Source organism: Neophocaena asiaeorientalis, unplaced genomic scaffold (genome assembly GCF_003031525.2).
Source record: "Neophocaena asiaeorientalis asiaeorientalis breed wild unplaced genomic scaffold, Neophocaena_asiaeorientalis_V1.1 scaffold521, whole genome shotgun sequence".
Lineage (NCBI taxonomy): Eukaryota > Metazoa > Chordata > Mammalia > Artiodactyla > Phocoenidae > Neophocaena > Neophocaena asiaeorientalis.
In genome coordinates, this window is record NW_020174712.1 from 6,889,088 (window position 1) to 6,909,503 (window position 20,416).

At 36.4% G+C, this 20,416-nt stretch overlaps 1 protein-coding gene and 1 long non-coding RNA gene across 2 annotated transcripts; one reads left to right on the forward strand and one right to left on the reverse strand.

Moving 5' to 3' along the window:
• The first annotated feature begins 9 nt into the window (after positions 1-9).
• Positions 10-16,990, forward strand: CNOT7 (CCR4-NOT transcription complex subunit 7). The gene is made up of 7 exons (XM_024759992.1): positions 10-213; positions 1,796-2,006; positions 3,859-4,052; positions 7,431-7,592; positions 10,770-10,914; positions 13,244-13,354; positions 14,990-16,990. Exons 2-7 carry the CDS (start codon positions 1,890-1,892, stop codon positions 15,116-15,118), a joined length of 858 nt encoding a protein of 285 aa, XP_024615760.1. The 5' UTR covers positions 10-213; positions 1,796-1,889; the 3' UTR covers positions 15,119-16,990.
• Positions 13,196-19,988, reverse strand: LOC112409703 (uncharacterized). Its single transcript, XR_003005201.1, has 4 exons — positions 19,392-19,988; positions 18,462-18,545; positions 13,597-15,060; positions 13,196-13,335 (listed from the first exon to the last, which is right to left on the reverse strand). It is a non-coding gene; the product is annotated as an uncharacterized LOC112409703 (long non-coding RNA).
• Between the last annotated feature and the right edge of the window lie 428 nt (positions 19,989-20,416).

Here is a 20,416-nt window from a genome sequence, read left to right on the forward strand (position 1 = left end):
GTCGCGTCATCATCTGGCGCCCCCGCCCGGACGTGCGAGAAGCGACGGCGCAGCGCGGTGCGGCGCAGCTCCGGCTCCCCTTTCCCCCTTGCCGGGCGAGAGGTGTCTATGGGGCACCCGCCGCCGCCGCCGTCGTTGCCGCCACCCCCGCCGCCGCTGGGTGCTGTCTCTATGGCGAGGAGGAGGAGGAGAAGTGCGAGCTCAGCGACACAAGTAGATCTTGCCACAGACTTGCGGGGGGAGGGGCGGGTTGGAGAAGTAGAAAGGGGGCGGGAATGACGAACCTAAGCGGGTGCGCGATGGCGCCAGCTGGAGTGCAGCTGGCTAACGAAAGGGCTGGGCGGCGGGTGGAGGGGGAGGGTAACTGGGACTGGGGGGTATGTCAACGGGGTGGCGCAGAGTGATGACGCGAAGGCTTTGTACCTGGTGCTTCAATGCTGTGGGGCGGAAATTGGGAGTGGAGGGCGGTGGCCTAGATCCTTAGCTTCTCGTATTCCTTCACGCAGCGGTGCTTGGGAGTCCATCCGGCTCCGGTCAATGGTTATCAGTACCTTCGCTCTGGCTTTCTGCCAGGGAAGAGAGTTATCTGTGACTTGAGTGTGTCTGTACTGTCTTGGCGTTTCGTTGGGAACCCGCTGTTCGGAGATGTGTGTCTGTACTGTCCTCGCGTTTCGTTGGGAACCAGCTGTTCGGAGATGCTACCTCCAGTAAAGAGAGGGCCTCTGATGCCTCTTCGGCGCTTCTGGAACTGTAGTAGAGAGAGGTGGAGGAAAGCAATGTTCAACTACAGGGTCTTTCCACTGTGTGTGTTTGTGTTTAGTGAAGAGGGTTATAAAGGAAGGGGCCCTGGATCTTTCCACTGTGTGTGTGTGTGTGTGTGTGTGTTTAGCGAAGAGGGTTATAAAGGAAGGAGCCCCTGGATCTTTGGTTTCTGTTCTTAGAGCACTCGAGGTTACATTTGTGACTGCAGAGTTTAGAAGGGGAGGTCATAATTCCCTTTTTTACATTTTCTGTTATGATTTTTTTCAAAGTTGTGTGAAAAATGAAAGCGCATCTGGAATTTCCCTGCTCAAGAATCAATGTTGGTCTGTACTGCTCTCATTATATACCATGAAACCTGTGTTTAGGGACCAGAAACGTGACATGTGTGTTTGGTAACCAGGGAAAATGCTCTGGTTTTTAGGAAAATAGAAAGAAAAAATTAGAAATGCAGACCCTCTGTTGCTTTCTTTCTTTCTCCCATGCACAGTTACAGACATGGAAACAGTTTCTGTGGCTGTTACTTATTGCAAAAAGAACTTTTTTTTTAAATTGGTTTACTTTTGGTCCCTCCAATCTGACTTGAATAAATTCCAGTAGATTTTGTAGTTAAATCAGACTTTGAATGTTCAGTTAATGAGGAATAAAAGCACATACTATCTTTGCCCTAGTAACATCTGATCTGATCTTTTCACATGTATATCAGCATGTCACTTTTCCTTTTTTTTCTGGAAAGGGATGTCTATAAAGTTTTATTCAGAGAGTGAGTTGAATTTATAGCAATTTTTAAGTAATGAAAAAATTTTAAAAATGATTAGTATGTACACAAAAAACACTGTTTTTACATAACATATTAGAACCAGGAAACCTGTGTTGTAGTCCTTTTTCTCCTACTGATTAGCTGTGTGACTTAAGTCACTTTCTAAACTTTGATTTTCTTATAAAGCAAGGACTGAATAGATAATCTCTTAGGTTTCTGTCAACTCAATTATTCTGTGATTCAGATTCCTCATATAGTTGGTTCTTATTTTGACAGGTACATAAATAAAGGATAAAGTATTTTACGAAACAAATCTTCAATCAAGTATAACATTTTGATGCTTGGCAGCTAGACTCCTTGTGCCCTCACTATGCCAGCAGCGACTGTAGATCATAGCCAAAGAATTTGTGAAGTTTGGGCTTGCAACCTGGATGAAGAGATGAAGAAAATTCGTCAAGTTATCCGAAAATATAATTACGTTGCTATGGTATGCCTATGAGCAAAATCCTTAAAATGCTTTTTATGAAAGAGGAAAGGGGATTTTAAACATCTTGAATTCAGCCCTTCTGGCTGATTTTTTTTAGTGATTAATTTAATTATAAAAAGAATTTTGTCAATGACTAAAGACCACCAAGAACACACCTGTAATATGACAAGTTGGGTTTCTTACTCATTGCACTGAGGGAAAATGCATTCTTAGAACCATGGGGCATTTGAGTAAGAGAGTGTTAGAAAGGACTTTTAGGATTTGTGCTTGTGGCAGGTGGTTTTAGGAAAGGAGTAAGGAAGCAGGGCTTTGCTCTGAACTGGATGCTGTTAGTAAGCTCAGGTAATTCCATGATAGGGTATCTTATTGAGTCTCAACTAGAATGAGAGAAGACTGGAGTGAGGCTAAAGCCATAAAGAAGCAACAGTCACTCAGCCAAGATAGAAAGATGTTTGGTCATTTTTGTGGTTTGGACAAATGTCTGTGTTTTTGCGTATGTTCAGTAATGATTACAGACTGGCCTTATCTGATGTTATAGTGTGAAACTGTTTATATTCAGCAGAAGAATGCTAGGACCCAGCTGTGAATGCCAGGTCTGCTCCTAGCAACATTAAGGCCTAATATTAATACCAGATGGAACTCCTGAATGTCTTTCTCAAACAAAAAAATTCACATTTCCCAGTGAAGCACTGTTGATCTGCAGTTTTTTGTTTGTTTTTTAATTACCAGTGGAGTTCCGTGGACACACTGTACTGTTAAGCATTTCTACTTTTGCATGTACTGTTCAATCTGCCTAGCTTGTCTACTCAGTTAATTATTTTACTTCTTTACTATTGTGTTTTGGCTTCTCTACTGTTTTCTAGATTATTAGCTTCGAGAAGTAAGAGATTAGTGTCTTAATCATCCTTTCTTCCCCGACACCTAGCATAACACATAGCGTCCAATAAAGTGGTTGTTGAGTTGGACTGAATTTAGAAAAGTTTTAATTTCTTTACTGCTTCATATGAGTTGGTATTTAGGTTTTGTTCTTAGTTTCCTAATTTGAATTTTAATACTAAACTGATATATTATTTTATTAGTATATTTAATACAAATAAATTAATACTCTTTTTTGGGAGAGGCAGGTTGATTGGTTAAAATATGAATATTTGAGTGTACCTAGATAATGTCCTATTTAATAGATGTACTTACAATTAGAATGAAATTATTATTTTTTTCTAGTAGGAATTTATAGTGATCATTTCCTTCTCAGATGATAAGGAATGACAACATTAGAGATGTGTTCAACATTCTACAGGAATGAGTGGTGGCATGCAGTTTTTAGCAGTTTTTAAGGATGTGCTTTCTCTGGACTGTAGAGAGAGTACTGTTTTAGCCCAAGAAATTAGGAGGGTTTTGGTATTTAGATAAACCTTACCTCAGAAAAGCAATCGGAAAGTATGGTGCATCTCCCATTCTTTTTAAACAGTTCTTCATTGGTTTTAACATTAGAATACTGTGAGTATAGTTTCACACACCGGTTGACAAACATGAATTTGTGACTTTTTCCCCCTTCCTTGGGAATAGAGTACTCAGTTGCATTATTATGTGTATCTAATACATAGTAGTTTTTCACTAATATGATATTTAAAGTAAGAAGAAGTTGTTAAGTGTGCAGAGTTTTCTTTTATGGTTCTAAAAAGTAATGCTCTTCCTAGTTAAAAGGTACTTTGCAATTGAACGTGAATTGTGTAGAATATAACCTATAACAGGATTCTTTGACTTGTACCCCAAATTAATTATTTATTCTAGGAATATGTGGATTGTGGTTTCGACCATTTAGTAAATAATGAACCTTAAAACTATTTTACAGGACACCGAGTTTCCAGGTGTGGTTGCAAGACCCATTGGAGAATTCAGGAGCAATGCTGACTATCAGTACCAACTATTGCGGTGTAATGTGGACTTGTTGAAGATAATTCAGCTAGGACTGACATTTATGAATGAGCAAGGAGAATACCCTCCAGGAACTTCAACTTGGCAGTTTAATTTTAAGTTTAATTTGACGTAAGTGGGAAATAAATTTAACCCAAACTTCTTTTTTTAGTTTAATTTTAGGAATTAATTTCCCTCAAGTATGACAAATGAAATTATAACTGAATTTGGTGTCATTATCCTGGAAATATTTAAAACCTAAAATTTCAAAAGTTTACGTTTCTTTTTATCATGGGACAAAAAAATTAGGCTAAAGAAGACTTAAATGCAAATACTTTGAGTTTTAGAGATGTTATTTGAAAAGTATGACTGCCACTATTTTGAAATTTGGAAAACTGGGTATTGAAAATACTTCTTGATTGAAAAAATTATCTTACAACATTAATTTTGTTTTCAAACTTTGAGTGCAATTTGAAATATATATGTTTTTGTTGTAATAGTTATCCTTGTGAAGAGATTTTTATTACGGTCATACTCCAGTGTATGAGTAGATTACACATCACAGGTGGTAAGACAGTTCTTGGAAACTTGGGTGCATTTTCCTTTTAAATCAATATTATGTAATGTTTATATTCTCAGGTCAGTCCACAAAGCCTTTTGTAAGTTATATATGGGAGAAGTAATAGTATCTTTGAGCCTGGTGTTTCTTTTAGAAACAATTCAAAATCTGAATTCTAACTCAAGCCCTGGGTCAAAACCCAGTTTCTTTACTCACAATACTTCTGTATCATTGGTACGAGTAGTCTTGATAGCTTAGGGAAGTTTCCAGTGTTTTGGGGTAAGGGCAGATTGTTTACAAACTGACTGTGAGATGGGGATGTTTAATACATTTTGAGTATATTACTATACTGCACTATCCTTCTATTTGACAGCCTCTGATTGTTTCATATGATCTAACATCCGATTTGAAAAATTGTAAAAGAAGCTGTAGGACAATTAATGGTAGTGCCACGTAAGAACCTCCATTCTCTGTAATGTGACACTTAGCATATAAGATCTAAAGAAAAGCAGGGCTGATGAATTCAGAGGGTAGTGTTGTCAATGATGCAATAGTATGGCTTCTAATTGCATTATGTTTAGCCTGACTCTTTGTTTTTACTCTGTTGAATTTAATAATATACGCTCCAGAACTTGGTAGAGGGTGAAAGGTACTCATCTCTATTAAAACTGATAATAACCATTTATATGTACTTTAGTTCCAAAAATTCCCTTTTATCCTTTTCCCAAAAGATAACCCTTTTTAAAATCAGTTCTTTACCATTTCATTTGTTCCATGTTACCTTTTTTCCAAGCTGATCATTAGAACATTGGTCTTTACTAAGATACTGCTGTGATCGTATTACGTGAGTAGGTGACCATTAAGTGTCTCAGTTTTGGTAAAGTTGACATTTTTCTTTTCTAGAAACATCCTTGTTCTAATAATAACTGCTTTATTATTACAATCTCTGAAAGATGTTTTTTTCTTATACAGAGAGGGCTACTGTAGTTTTGCCACCATTCATACTAATGTTAATATCTTAATAGATGTTTAAGGATACAGTGAAAAATATTATTTAAGTAGAAAGGGTCAGTTGGAAGGTAAAACCAGTTCTACCTAATGTGGAGAAAGAGCACCATGAATCTTGGATATTTTGAAGAAAGATGAAAATTGACTTTTTTATTGAGTGCCTAGAATGAATGTGTCAGCAGCTGTGCTAGGCCCCAGGGACACAGTGTTGGGGAAAGTTGGTCATAGTCATTATAACTTAGTGTTTCTATAACTCTTCTGTCAGCTTTCTATTGCCAAAGTCCAATGTTTGGGAATTTGCTCTAAACTGAATTTGGAGTTGATATGTACATGAAAATTAAAATATAATTTGATACTTGATCATAAAACACCAGAGGTACTCATCCAGGTCTCTCTCCTGGAGGCTGTGATTCATTAGGTCCAGGTGTGGGACTTGGGAATCCATATTGTTGCTAAGTTCTCTGAGCGATTGTTATCATTGGTCAGGTTTGGGAAATACTGACTTGAATAGTGCAGTACTCCTTGGTGATATAACATTGAACAAAACAGACAAAAATCATTGCCCTCTTCGAGCTTAAATTCTGATTGAGAGAGAGATGATAAACTACAATAAAAGTAAAGTGAACATATGGCCCAGAATAATGTGTGCCTGGAGAAAGAATCTGGTATGCCTTTGGTTGGTTATAATTGCTAAAGCATGTCTCTTAGCATTGGGGCATGATGAGTGAGATTCTACTTGTTTAAGGTACATATTTTAGTATAATAAGGACAGTAATATCTGTTGTGTAATGAAAAAACTTGGATTTATTCAGATACCCTTCTGTAACAAGGGTTTTCCAGGGAAATTTTCCAGGGAATTTTGACTTACAGTGATCATTGTGGTTCCTCTGTTTTTAAATATTTCAGTTGCTAGTTTTGTTATTTTTCAAAGACATTTAATAGTAAATTGATTTCCAGAGAGTAGCCCATAAGGATACTTTTTGGCCTAAGTGTAATGTTCCTTTTGGTTTTGTTTTATTAAAGCTTTTATAGAATTTTTTTTTGCTAAGTGGTAAAAACCAGTATTCTCACAATTTTAAAAGTAAATAAAAGGAAACAACCAGTGGGCAATGCATGAAATACTTTTCATTTATTCTCAGGAACATACTTTCATTTTGATCACTTTTTTGATTTAATATAATGTTTTGGATACCTGTGTGTTTGTGCTTAGAAATTAAGAGATGGCTTTCTTTTTGGCTTAAGTAAAATCTTGAAAGATTGGTTTATATTTAGATTTCCTGGCTTGATTTTTGGGAGGTAATCTTCTAGGAGTAAGGTTGTTAGAAGAAGAAATTAATGCTATTCTAGCAGAGCCCTTCATTTTAAACAGTTTACTGCTTATTAGAGCTATTTGAAAGGCTCATCATTAGTGAGAGGAGGCATCTCCTTTTTCTTTAAAACGGAATGTGGTTTAACTCAGCCACAGCAGATGTTTTCTACTCATTCTCTTTCCTGCTGAGAGCCCGGGAGATACACACAGGCCTTCACCCCCGGGGGCTGCAGCTCCATTTGGCAGCATTAAAAGGGCTGCTGAGACTGAAAGCCCCCATAAGAACACGTCTCTTACTTTGTGGTGGTAGCCACTGGTTAGAAGAAGACCCTTTGTTTCAAATCCAGTTAAATTTACTTAACTTGTGAAAGGCTAATGAAATTGATAGTAAAGATGAAAATCTCACCATTGGACTGTTGTGAATGATTATTTACTACATGAACATTTTTCTAAAATACTAAATGACCTTTGTACTTAAGTTGTGTTTTCATTCCATATATGTGAAGCATTGGAATAAATGGACCCAAGCCCATTCTCTCTCTTGATATTTCTGGCGCTGTAGTTGTAGATATAAGTGGGAGAAAAACAGTTTGAAATATGGCACTTTTGAATGTTTTTCTTTTTCTTCTGCCAGGGAGGACATGTATGCCCAAGACTCTATAGAGCTACTAACAACATCTGGTATCCAGTTTAAAAAACATGAGGAGGAAGGAATTGAGACCCAGTACTTTGCAGAACTTCTTATGACATCAGGAGTAGTCCTCTGTGAAGGGGTCAAATGGTTATCATTTCATAGGTAAAAAGATTACATTGAAAATGGCATTTGTGTTATCATTTCCTGGCTGCTTCACACTTCACTTGGGTCACTGTGTCAGCAATTTCAGGCTTAGTTACAAAAAATTGGCTGCCATGTAGCAGTCTCCTAACTCTTGACAGGCTAATGTTGGTTTGCTTAAAGATGAATTTAATGATATGGGATCCATTCTGGACTAAGAGACAGTATTGCATGTGGAAAGAGCACAGGCTGGAAAAATAGACCTTGGTTTAAATCCAGCAGTGCCATTTGGAATCTTTGTTACCTAGGGTTATTTAACATTTCTAAGCCTTAGAATGAAAACATTTATTCCTTTTTCAAAAAAGTTATTATCTACCGTATGCCAAGCACTGTGGTAAGATTCTAGGCATTAAGCTACGAACAAAATAGAGTAAAATCATTTCATGGAGTTTACATTCTGGTGGGAGTAGGCAGACAATTTTTAAAAATGATGAGATGTATATTGTGGTTTGTTAGATGGTGATTAAGTGCTATGGAAAAAAAATGGCAAAGAGAAAGCTAGGGGTGGGTCTCTGTGGTGGATTTTAATGTTTTTTTTCTAATAGAGTGTCAGGAAGAAATCACTTAGAAGAATTACCTTACAGAATTGTTTTAATGGTCGATAATAACATATTTAAAGCATCTAGTAAAGTGCTTTACACACAGTAAATTCTCAATAAGTGGTAGTTTTAAATTCTTATCATAAAATAAAATCAGATTGTTGAAGAGAATTTCTGGAAAGGAAATTAATTCCATTTTGTAAATATAGACTTTTAGGTAAGAGAAAGAATTTTCCTATCTAAGTAAACTAAATTAAATTGGCAGCCCAGGGACTAGTAGTGACCTTGGGAATTTTATTTGGCCTCTTGTTATCTTTTTAAAAAGCACTGCATTTTGCATATATTAATGTTCTTAAACTTGGTCCACTTCACACATTAAAAAAAATAAGAGTTTCTGCGTGCTTTAGAATTTCCAGCGCTGGCCTGTGTAATGAATGAGAATAGTGAAGGACTGTTCATACTGTCAGCTTCAATGCAGTACTAAGCAGTAATTTTTGAGTTGGAGTATTGAGCATACCAATTCCCACCTATCATTTTTTTTCTCTGTTCTCCATTTGAGCCTATACCTCAGGAGATGAGGCTTAAGTCTCTGGTAATTTCAGGAACGTTTTTTGAGTTCTTTTTTTTTTACTTTCCTGGTCATGAAGATACAAAAGAACTGGAAAGCATAGTCCTGTTTTTTTTATTACTATGTATGACAGGTTCTTTCTTTCAAAAAATACCCTGAGCAAATACCCTATGCTAGGTACTAGGATAAGATGAACAAAACAGAAAGGGGTCATGTCTTCTTAGAGTTTAGAGTCTGGATTAGACTCTGATATATTTGAGTATTTGTCAAGATATGTTAAGATTTTATTCTACTAAATGTCATTAAATATTTTCTTCATATTCTAATCTATTTCTAGTAGATAAAGACTAGTTGAAGAAATTTATAAATCCTAAACTCTAATATGATCTTCCTTTTACTAGTATTGATGCTAAGCAAACATACTGACATATTTTAGGCAGACAGCAAAGTTAGTTACTTCCTTGTTAGCTACCAGAAATTTAAAGGTTTCTGCTGTTTATTCCTTGATATTCCTTAATGGTCTTCAATGTAAAAACATTTTTTTCTCTTTTTAAAGTAAGAAGTAAAATTCTAAACATTGAATAGAAATTTTATTTGTAATCTCCCCTGAAAGATATGTTAAATAGCATCTCTCATCAAATATTTGAGTCCCAACTATGTGCCATAAGGAAAAAAAATTAAGATGTGACACCTACCCTTTAAACGTGGAGAAAACAATACATGTGCTTTAAAGGGAAGTACAAGAAAACAGCTTGTCTGAGAAATCTGTGGGAGCTGAGCTCTTGAGGGAAGGCATCCTTTGGGAGGTCCTTAAAGGAAAGGTAGACAGGGAAAAGAAGGGGTGTGATTGTGGCACGGGAGTGTAGAGAGGTATTGATATAAAGCTGTGGAAAAGCCAAACAGTAGGGAGAGGAGGTGTTGATTTGAGAGTGTGGGAGTTGGTTTTTTATTTTCTAGATACTAGTTCTCAGCCTTTACTACCTTCGCTTCAAGGTTCAACATTATTACCATTAGTATCTCTTGGGGATTGAGATAGGAACAAAATTTTGAGGGAAGAGAGTAGTATTAATAAAATCACTTAAGGGAAGTGAAGATACTTTGTTAGGGAATTACCCTTTGGGTTTTTGAAGTGTATGACCTTGTTATGTAAATGATGCGAAGATATGCATTATTTTTGCCTTCTGAATGCCAGTTTTCCTGTGTCATTTGACATTTTTGCCAAGTTTCCTTTCATCTTTATTTTTTGAGCTATCTGCTATGGACAGTTTTTTTTTTTTTTTTGCGGTACGCGGGCCTCCCACTGTTGTGGCCTCTCCCGTTGCGGAGCACAGGCTCCAGACGCTCAGGCTCAGCGGCCATGGCTCACGGGCCCAGCCGCTCCGCGGCATGTGGGATCCTCCCGGAGCGGGGCACGAACCCGTGTCCCCTGCATCAGCAGGCAGACTCCCCACCACTGTGCCACCAGGGAAGCCCTGCTATGGACAGTTTGATACTCTATTTAGAGAGTTCTCTATTCAAGGATTAGCAAAATAGTAGTTTAGTGACTACACGCTTAGGAGGGTAGTAGAGATCTCTGTATATTGGTATCCCTGAATGATGAAATGACACTGTCTGTAAAAGATGGCATTTTTTGGGCTTCCCTGGTGGCGCAGTGGTTGAGAGTCCGCCTGCCGATGCAGGGGACACGGGTTCGTGCCCCAGTCCGGGAAGATCCCACATGCCGCGGAGCGGCTGGGCCCGTGAGCCATGGCCGCTGAGCCTGAGCGTCTGGAGCCTGTGCTCCGCAACGGGAGAGGCCACAACAGTGAGAGGCCCGTTTACCGCAAAAAAAAAAAAAAAAAAAAGATGGCATTTTTTCCCCATTATAATTGTAAACATATTTATTTTCTCTTTTATTCTGTGTACTTTTTTCTGGTTCATTTTTTTCCGCCTACAGTGTGACTCACTTAAAAGTTGTATCAGAAAAAAATTTATCTTTTCACTTCTGTGGTATTTATGGCCCCTCTTCTTTATTCTTTCACCCTTTTGTAGTGGTTATGACTTTGGCTACTTAATCAAAATCCTGACCAATTCTAACTTGCCTGAAGAAGAACTTGACTTTTTTGAGATCCTTCGATTGTTTTTTCCTGTCATTTATGATGTGAAGTACCTCATGAAGAGCTGCAAAAATCTCAAAGTAAGGCTTCGAATGTCTTTATCTGTAATCAGCACAGTATTCAGAATGGGTGACTGACTGACAAGGTGCTGGGTTGGGATGTTGATTTAAACCCTATTTTTAAGTTTTATGTTAAATGCGGTTACATTATCTGATTTTTTGATTCCTTTTTTGCATAAATAGTTTATAGGAAATCCTTTTTCAGAGCTCCAGTATAGATTGGCAGAATAAATTTTCAACAAGATTTAAACAGAAGATCAGATTTTTGTCATTGCTTGCCAGATTGAACATAAACTAGCACAGAATCTGAGCCTCTCAGGCACAGAAGTCCAAGTTCTCACTCTCTTGCAACACGCACATAGTCTTTCCATGCAAGATAAAGTCTGAAGTGGCCAGCAATGTGCAGATATAGTCAGTTGTGTAGCAAAAAGTGTTTCCCCTTCAGCTTACCTTCATGAGAGATTATTTTCTTGGGTCTAGTCATAGGGTCATGTTACTAGGAGTAAATTACATAGCTAAAAGGGTTTTTTTTCCCTCCCCTGGCCCATAGATGTCAGCTTGTTAGTAGTGCTAGTGATTGGGTAGGTCCTGTCTAGACAGCAGCTTACATTCTGACACTGCTTACCATGTGTGTAAATGACTTGTTACTTCTGAACATTAATTCTTTCAAAAAGAAAAGAAAGTGTCTTTATTAAGGAAAAGTGCTCCTTTAGTCTTAGAATGACTTCACTACGGGGGTACAGACTCCTAAGGAATACAGTGGTTTTGTTTTTTCTGGTGTGTTTGTGTTTAAGCTGTAATTCAGGAAAAACATTGATGTAAAGTGGTTGCTTCATAGAACTTACATCAAGGGTAATCAAGTTTTCTCTTCACCAGCTTTTTAGAAGTGCAAGGAAGGTTATACTTTTAGGAGATGGTAAAAACTTTAAGAGTTTTACTTTCATGCAAAAAGAAATAATTTAGGAATTGAATAAGGAAACTTTGCTTTTGACAGATGAACTGAAAATCATGAGAGTGGTCTTTTGTCCAAAGTTTGCTTGCCTCATTACAGGATATAGCATATAACCAGGGAAATTTTTAAGAAATATTATTTCACGTTTGTAGCACCAAAGAACAGCAGAATTCTGTGCAATTTGAAGAGACTACTGTGACTCAAGTGAACTTACAGTAGGTTATCCTCATTACTCTAGAAAGGGTACCCCCTGAAAGTATTGTGTGCTGAGAATCCAAGGTGTAAATGTTTTAATCTGGCTGTGGAAATGCTTTTTAAAATTGACATGTCTGTACAATGACAGTTTTGGGGAACAGAGAACCGAATTATTGTTCATTATGTGTATGTTGTTGAAAAATTTCTAAGCATATTAGATATTCTGAATATGCCCCGAGTTACCGGCAGTGTTAAAACTTAGGTTAATGACAAAGGTACTTTTTGACCTATAGTCAGTGGTACTGAATAGCTCTATTCTGTTGCTCTCCTAAGCAGCTGCTAATGATACCTAATCCTTGTGCTATTTTTAGCTCTGAAGCAGCTGCTGTGCAAAGCACTGTTTCAAGCTGTGTTGTAGAGAAGGGCTAGTTTGGTGGTAGAGGCCTTAACAATTCAGAGAAATTTGTGTGTGTCGTTGGTCCTGATGTTTCTTTACTTTCTCTCCTCCCATTTTCCCCCTCTTTATTCTCCTTCCCTCACTCCCTCTCTCCTTCTTTTCTTGTATTCTTTCTCTTCCTTTCTTTCAATCACATTATCTTTTTTTTTTAAATCCTAGCACTATTTACATAGGAGGGTGTTTAGCAGACCCTTCTAAGGAGTTGTATTCTTACAACATAACCTTTTTAAACTAACAAAACCATAGTTAAGCACTTAGTGCATTCTTATGGATTTAATCATAACAGCTTTGTTTTGTGCAAATTATGTAGGTGAAACTATTTAGAGATAGATTGGTGTGAAGCTTAAGAAAATTTGAAGTAATTGCCTACAGTCAGTTTTATAATTGATGGATGATAGCTGGACTGTGGATGTACTTGGTAAATGTTACCCTGTGTACCTGTTACCTTATATATGATCTGCTTCCCCCATATCTTTAGGGAAGTTATTTGCCTGCCACATGCCTTAAAGAGTATGATGAAGATAAATTTTCCCAATTAGGATCTCATTTATTAAATTATAAACATCTCCCCCATTCAACAAATACATCAGTAATTCACATTCTCTGTTTTTTTGCTGATCTTCATAAGGTCCGTCTTTACATACTGAAGTTCATTTCTATTTTGGTCATTGTCTAAGTTATGTAATTTGTGAATTCGAGTGTTGCAATGTTCCTTTCTTTTGACAAGCCATTTTTCTTTCTTGTAGGGTGGTTTACAGGAAGTTGCTGAACAGTTAGAGCTGGAACGGATAGGACCACAGCATCAGGCAGGATCTGACTCATTGCTCACAGGAATGGCCTTTTTCAAAATGAGAGAAGTATGGAGACATCAGTGCATTTTTCTCAGTTGGTTGTTAGGTTGAGAACATTAAAATCTAATGGCAAAAGTTTTGGGGCAATAAGTACATATTAAGTGAAGTATATAATTATAGGTACCATGTAAGTCATACTCACTACACTTGAATGAAAGTAATCAAAAGTCATCATAAGTCATCTTGAAATGTAGTTCAGAAGGCAATGAAAAAAATAAGTTCTTTGTAGAATAGAAAATTTAAACTACCTTAGAAGTCATGTAGGTCCAACCATATTATTTTTTAGGTGAGGAAGCTGAGGCCAGATGCAGGTAGCCTTTATCCAAGGTCATACACATTACTAATGGGAGAACTCCAGAGGACTTTCTGTTGACCACATCAGTGTTGCTTCTGTCAAGTCAAGGAATCCACATGTTAAGTTTTCCCTGGCACTGGCTTCTCTTAGGTATTAAAACTGCTGCTGAAAATACTATTTGCTCTTGCCATTCTTCAGTTCTTTGAGGATTTACAGAGTAGGGCTCATGCTTTTTAGTAGATTCTTACAAAGAGGTTTTGAATTCTAAAGGGGTTAAATCTGAAATAGTTAAATCAAAAACCATGCTGGGCAGACACTCTTTAAGTGGCAAAAGACAGAGATAAGTTCTTCAAATATAAAGAAGTTAGGTATGGAAGAATGAAATTTAATGAACCCAAGTCTACTCTTAGGTTAAGTGACAGGTATACTTCATTGTAGCTAAATGCAGAGAAAAGAAAGCCAGTTGTGCAAAAACAAAACAGAATGGACTTTTTTGCTTACAAAAGAGTTTTCCTTCTTGCAAAATATTCACTGTAGAATTCTTTTGAGTATATCCTCTTAGACATTAAAGAAATGACTGAGACTACTTCTGGGGATTTAAAACTTTTTGTAGAAATGTATTAATAATACACACAATAGAAAGCACATAGCTATTTTGCCAAGTGGTATTGATTCAGAAGTGATTTGGAGTGTTCATGACAAGTAAATATTTTGTTTTGTACTTCTTCCCAGTGCTTCATTAGAGAATTAAGACAACCTTTTGAGTTCTCAGTTTTGCATTTAAAAATGCCTTTATGGTTCAATTAATGGTGGATTCTCTGCTACTAATTCGTTATCTTTATTTTTCTTGGCTTTATTAAGGATAATAACCTAATCTGAATGTTCAGGGTTTGCTGTCCAGCCATGTTTGGGGTTTGATTGTTTTTAGCCAACTTAGCCTTGCACACAGACTCAAGGCTACTTATAAACCTAAACTTCCCCTCCCCTGCCCATTACTGGCTATTTTTATTCATTCTCATGATTAAGTATTATTAAATTAATGGAATAAAAATGCCTGCCATTTTTCCGTTACAAATTCTCAAAAATGGTCTGAGTGTTAATAGGAAAGGCGTTGTGTTTATACATTTTTTGGGTAGTCTTTTTCTTTGGTTTCTTTTGAGCTCTGTACTTCTTGAGAAAGTCAGTCTTACACGTTTAATTTAAATGTGTGGCTTCAGAGGAGCACCATAGAAAAGAGCTGTCATTATAGTTAATGAACAGTCAGTACTTACATTGCTGAAATATAAATTACCAGTGGTACCTTTTGGTTAAAATTATCTTTTTTTTCTTCCAAAATTCCTTTTTAGATGTTCTTTGAAGATCATATTGATGATGCCAAATATTGTGGTCATTTGTATGGCCTTGGTTCTGGTTCATCCTATGTACAGAATGGCACAGGGAATGCATATGAAGAGGAAGCCAACAAGCAGTCATGACATGAAATAGTTCTTTTATTTTTATTTTATTTGAGCTACGCCCATGCTTGTATATAGGTTTTATCTCTGGTTGAATCCCTTGAACAATAGACATTACTGTTTTTTCTCTCATAGCTCATTTTATTTTCTGCCTTTCAGTACTAAGTATGACCATTCCTATCTCAGATCTTAATAAATAGAAAAGCATTCAGGTTAAATCTGGCCTTAATATACTTGTTAGTAGGCGTGTGTGACAGAGTGGGGAAAGCTATTCAGTACATCATATTGAATACTTTGATCAACATTACTTACTTGAGCTTGGGTTTTTTCCCTTTCCTAAATTAACTAGCACTGACTGTAATTTATTTCCCTGTTTCATGTCTCCCTTCCATTCTGCAGGAGTTTTAGCTATTTGAGATTGTGGACCATCAATTTTGCACTTTAGAGAGTGATTCTGACTCAAATCCTCTGTTTTATCAGCAGTTTTGGCTTTTCTTGCTCTTAGCTGGAAAAATGACCATCTGCCAACTTTATACAGTATTTACTTGCTTTTGACCCACAGAATATAGAACATGCATTGTGCAAATGGTTGATTCAGCAAGACTACAAAAAAAAAAAAAGACAAAAAAAACTACTGAGGAGCTTAGTAACTGCTGTTTCTGTACGTAGTACTTAATCTCCCAAGCACATCTCGTGTCTGTCGGTTTCTAATTGGCATGTGTAGGCTGCTCTGTGACGGAAGAACTTTTCAAACCAGCTTTACACCCTTCAGGAAAAATCCTTTGTGATTGGATGTTTAGTGTCTGCCCGGAAACTGGTATCCAAGATGTTGAAGCTGCGGTTATTTTATGATAGCACACTTCCCTTGATCTGCTTCTTTTTATTCCATCGCTATTTACCCTTATTTTTAATTTTTAAAAATTTTATAGCCATACCTAATGATGCTCTTGATTTGTTGATTACACAAATCAATTTCATTAAAATCCAAAGATTGCAAGTCTTTAGGTATATTTTGTACCAGATTAAATTAGAAGACAAAAAATTTGTGCTTTCATAGTTGCTACAAATATAAATAATGGAGAGATTTGGTGCAAAACAACAAAATACAAAAAATATAAATTTATTAGCTATATACAGTGTAGCTAATAAAATTACCTGAGGAGTGTAATGCTTGTTTATTTTTTTGTGTATATCTTTGCAATCTATTTTATATATATTGACAAAAGAGACTGTGAAATATTTAGCCATGCAGAATATGTGACCAGATCAGAGCATGTGTAGGAAGACACTTTGGTAATCATTAACTCTGCCCTGAAATGATGGACTACAAGTTATGATGTGTGTTATCTGCACTTCAATCAGTAGTATTAGCAAATCTCCAAATGTTAGCCACATTGGTTTGTTTCCCTTGTCCATTCTTTATTCATGATACTTCAATGCTGTAACTGGGTGGTCCTTTTTAAACAAAACATTTGTGAAACAGAGGGATTGTTTTTAAAGCTTTTGTAAATAAAGGCTTCAGAAATGTTTTCTTATATATGTTGATGACTAGTAATTTTGTTTCAGAAATATTTGGGGGCTGTTGTGGGTTTTTTTTTTTAATTTGGGCAACTGAACATAACTCAGTAACTTCATTAACTAGATGATTTTTAATCTCTTAATTGAAAAAATCAACCTGAGCCTTCTACATTTCAACAGTGTTGGCTTATTTTTTAATGCATACTTCAACTAGATGTTAAGACTGGACTTCTGTCTCCCCATTTATTCTGAAAGATGTACAAAGTAAATGCATTTGGTATAACTTACTGTGGCTTCTTTTAAAGTCAAACACAAATTAGCTATCTAATTGGTTTCTTTTTCTTTTGATCTTTTATAAAGATTGCCTTTTAAATAGCCATGTAGTTGCTGAATTTCAGTTTGTAGTTGCTGAATTTCAGAGTTTGTATCAATTTTTTGGTTTTGGTTTCTGTCTCCAAGAACTAATATATTTTATAACTTCTAAAAGAGGAACATTATAACCTTTACTAAACCTAGCTTTTGGATAAAAGATATTCGATCATTTTTTCATGTTCCTAAGCCATTAATTCTGGACTTAACCATATTCTGTTAAATCTACTACAGCAAGAATCAGCAAACTATGGCCTACTGATCAAAACCAGCCTGCTGCCTGTATTTTGTATGGCCAGTGACATGAGAATGGATTTTACAGTTTTTAAATGGTTGGGGGGAAAAAAAGAGCATTTCCTGACATGTGAAAATTATGAAATTCAACATTTAGTGTCCATAAATAAAGTTTTATTGGATTGCAGCCACATCATTTATGTACTGTCTATGGCTATCTTTGCACTACAGTGGGAATTGAGTAGCTGCTACAGAAACTGCCTATGGCATCCTCATCATTTCATGACCTGACAGCAGCTGTGCCATGTATTTCTCTGAACCACCACATTTTATTATTTGTTTATATTACCAATTCATACCCACTATGTCAAAACAAGAAAAGTGCACTTTGGTGTGCTTTTTAAGGCACAATGGAGTGTGAATTATATTATCAAATTTTAATAAACTGTGACACTGTAACTGTCCTAAAAAAAAATACAACGTACCTTGATATAACCAGACTAAGCCCTCATCACGATATTCCCAACTCATGGGAAAGCAACAGGAGAATTAGCGATTTTAAAATGGAGTATCTCATCACAGCATAATTTCTTCATAAAAATAAAAAATGAAAATAAGCCTGCAGCCAAAGTATGTTTACAAGTGGCCCATTTGTTAGCCAAGCAAAGCTGTTTACTGATGGTGAGTTATGTATCATGTCTGAATGCAGTAGCCCAAAGAATGTATCCAGAGAAAACTTAAGCTTTGTGTACAGCTTTCTGATGAGAACAGTTGCTTGAAGAGTGGGGCACATCAGCAGTTAATTATGGAACAAGACAAATGATTGAGTGTTTTTCTTTGGCTCTTAATGAGTCAGATGTTATCAGTACTGCCAGCTGTTCTTTACTTTTGAGAAACCAGTGCTGAGTTTGAGTAAAGAAGAAACAACTACAGGTGAGAATATTTTCAAAGAAGTTGAGAAACCACTAAGTACAACCTGAAGTGGAATCTACAAGGATGTGATGTAACTGATGGTGGTAAAAGTATGCATGGAGCAGGAAAAAGTTTAATTGATCAAATTTTAAAACTTGTGGAAATGTAAGGTGTTTGGTTTGGTGGGGACCCATTTCACTTCTGTCATACACCTTTTGTTTTTTTTCCTAACAAGAATTAACATTGTTTACTGATAGCTGGTGTCTTATACCACTGCAAAGACCACGTAGAAAGAGCATAAACCAAAAAATAAAAACAAAAAAAAACATACCTGAAGTATACATCTGTATACAGACTGTCCTTCTGTTGATTCTAGCCATTACTCCAGGGCTCATCCATATTCTCTACTTCTTGCCTAAGTATATTTTTTTAAAGAACTTCAAAACATGTTTGTATGTTACACTAAGATTAGTGTATAATCAAGGTTGCTTTTTTAAAACATTCAACTTTCACATTATAAATGATTAGGGCATTTAAGATACTTTCAATACTAGGCTTTAGGGGCTATACATACTGACAGAAAAAGAAACAAACCTAAGTTCTGACAATAGTCTTAGTTTCAGCTGAATAAAAAAACAACAGAACTGAAGCTTTCCATGGTAACAGTTCTTTAATTCAGCATCAACAGAACTCTACTTTGGGACGTTATGTTTTTTTCTTAATTTGATTAAGCACCTTTATCTGTCAAACAAGAAACATTAAGTATTAAATTCAGGTCAGGATTGAACTCCTTACGTTGTTAAATCTTCCCTGGAAGATGCAACAAAAATCAGTTTGTTTTCATGAATCATAAAATAATATGTCCTTTCTGAGCAATAAGGAGCTGCTTTAGCATAAACCAGAGCTTAAAGTCACTTATCAAAAGCCCCCCTTTGGTTTAATTGGTACTCAGAAATAAGTCAACACAAAAGAATAACATTAACACATTTTCCCCCCAACTGTAAACTAACAGTACAGAAATACTGAATATTGGCTATATGAACAGGAACATCAAAGATCTACGTTTGGGCGTTGTCACCATTTTGTTTTTGCTGTCACTCTTTTGCAGTGAGAGGGCTTCAAGAGATTTAAAGTTGTCTTTATTGACATTGGCCAGACTTTCATTTGACCTTTTTGTTGGTAAAGAACAATTCAAGGGTGTCAAGAGACTGAGCTCCTAATAACCTAGACTGCATTATGGACAAGCATCCTCTTTACTTACATCCTTTTTTTTGGAAGATGGAAAAAACATCCTATTTCAGAACCTCCTGCTATACTGAACATCGTGCTGGGAGATACTTCATAGTTTGTGATCCACAGGAGTTCCTCTGAAACAAGCCTACTTGAACTGATCCCTTCAGTGATGTCCACTTGATACAAATCGGGACACTACTGTAAAAGAATAACAAATCCATCATGGCAAAGACAACAGGAAGGGTGCACGGTTTGGACCATTATAAAGTCTAACACAGTTGCCTGTGTTCTGTAACAAAGTAAGATATTTTGGTAGTAAATTCTAATCTAGTGGAGGAAGAGATCGCTCAGTTTTAAAATCAAGACTTCTCTAATGTTGGAATGTATTTAATGTTTTTAGTAAGTGACATCAAATTGCTAAAGTTTTAATAAAAATTAGAATCTATGAATTTTTACCAAGGTAAAAAAATTCTGGTGGTGTCTTTGTAAAAGAGTAACAAATCCTTGAGGTGTGTAACACAATTTGCTTCCACAGGTAAGAGGAAATACTTCTAAGTTGGCTAAGTATGTGGAAAAGGAGTGCAGGCTGTTAAAAAACATTTGGGGTTACTTAGAACAGTTTTCCACCGAAGGATCTTACCCAGAGATGTATGTTACTAGCGAAAATCCATTGTTGAAATGCATCACTTCAGACAAAATGTTAGCAGATCAGAATTTGTAGTCTGTGGAAGGGGGATGGTCGTACTGGAGGATACCTTCATCACGGTTTACAGTGTAAGTGGATTTGCGTTTAAGTTTTATGAGGTTTGAATATACGTGGTAGCTTTTCTAAAAAAAATTCATAATAGTATCAGAACTATCACTTTTACAGGTAAATATTTGACAATAAGTGTGCACCACAGTATACAGTGAGAATCAGCCCAGCAGGTTTACATGTACTATTGCAAAATAGGGAAAATGTGCTAGTTTATAATATAAGGGAGTAGCAGCTTTTTCACAGGTTTTCTTGAAGCATGAATCACATTTCTAGCTTAATTTTTTATGAACATGGGT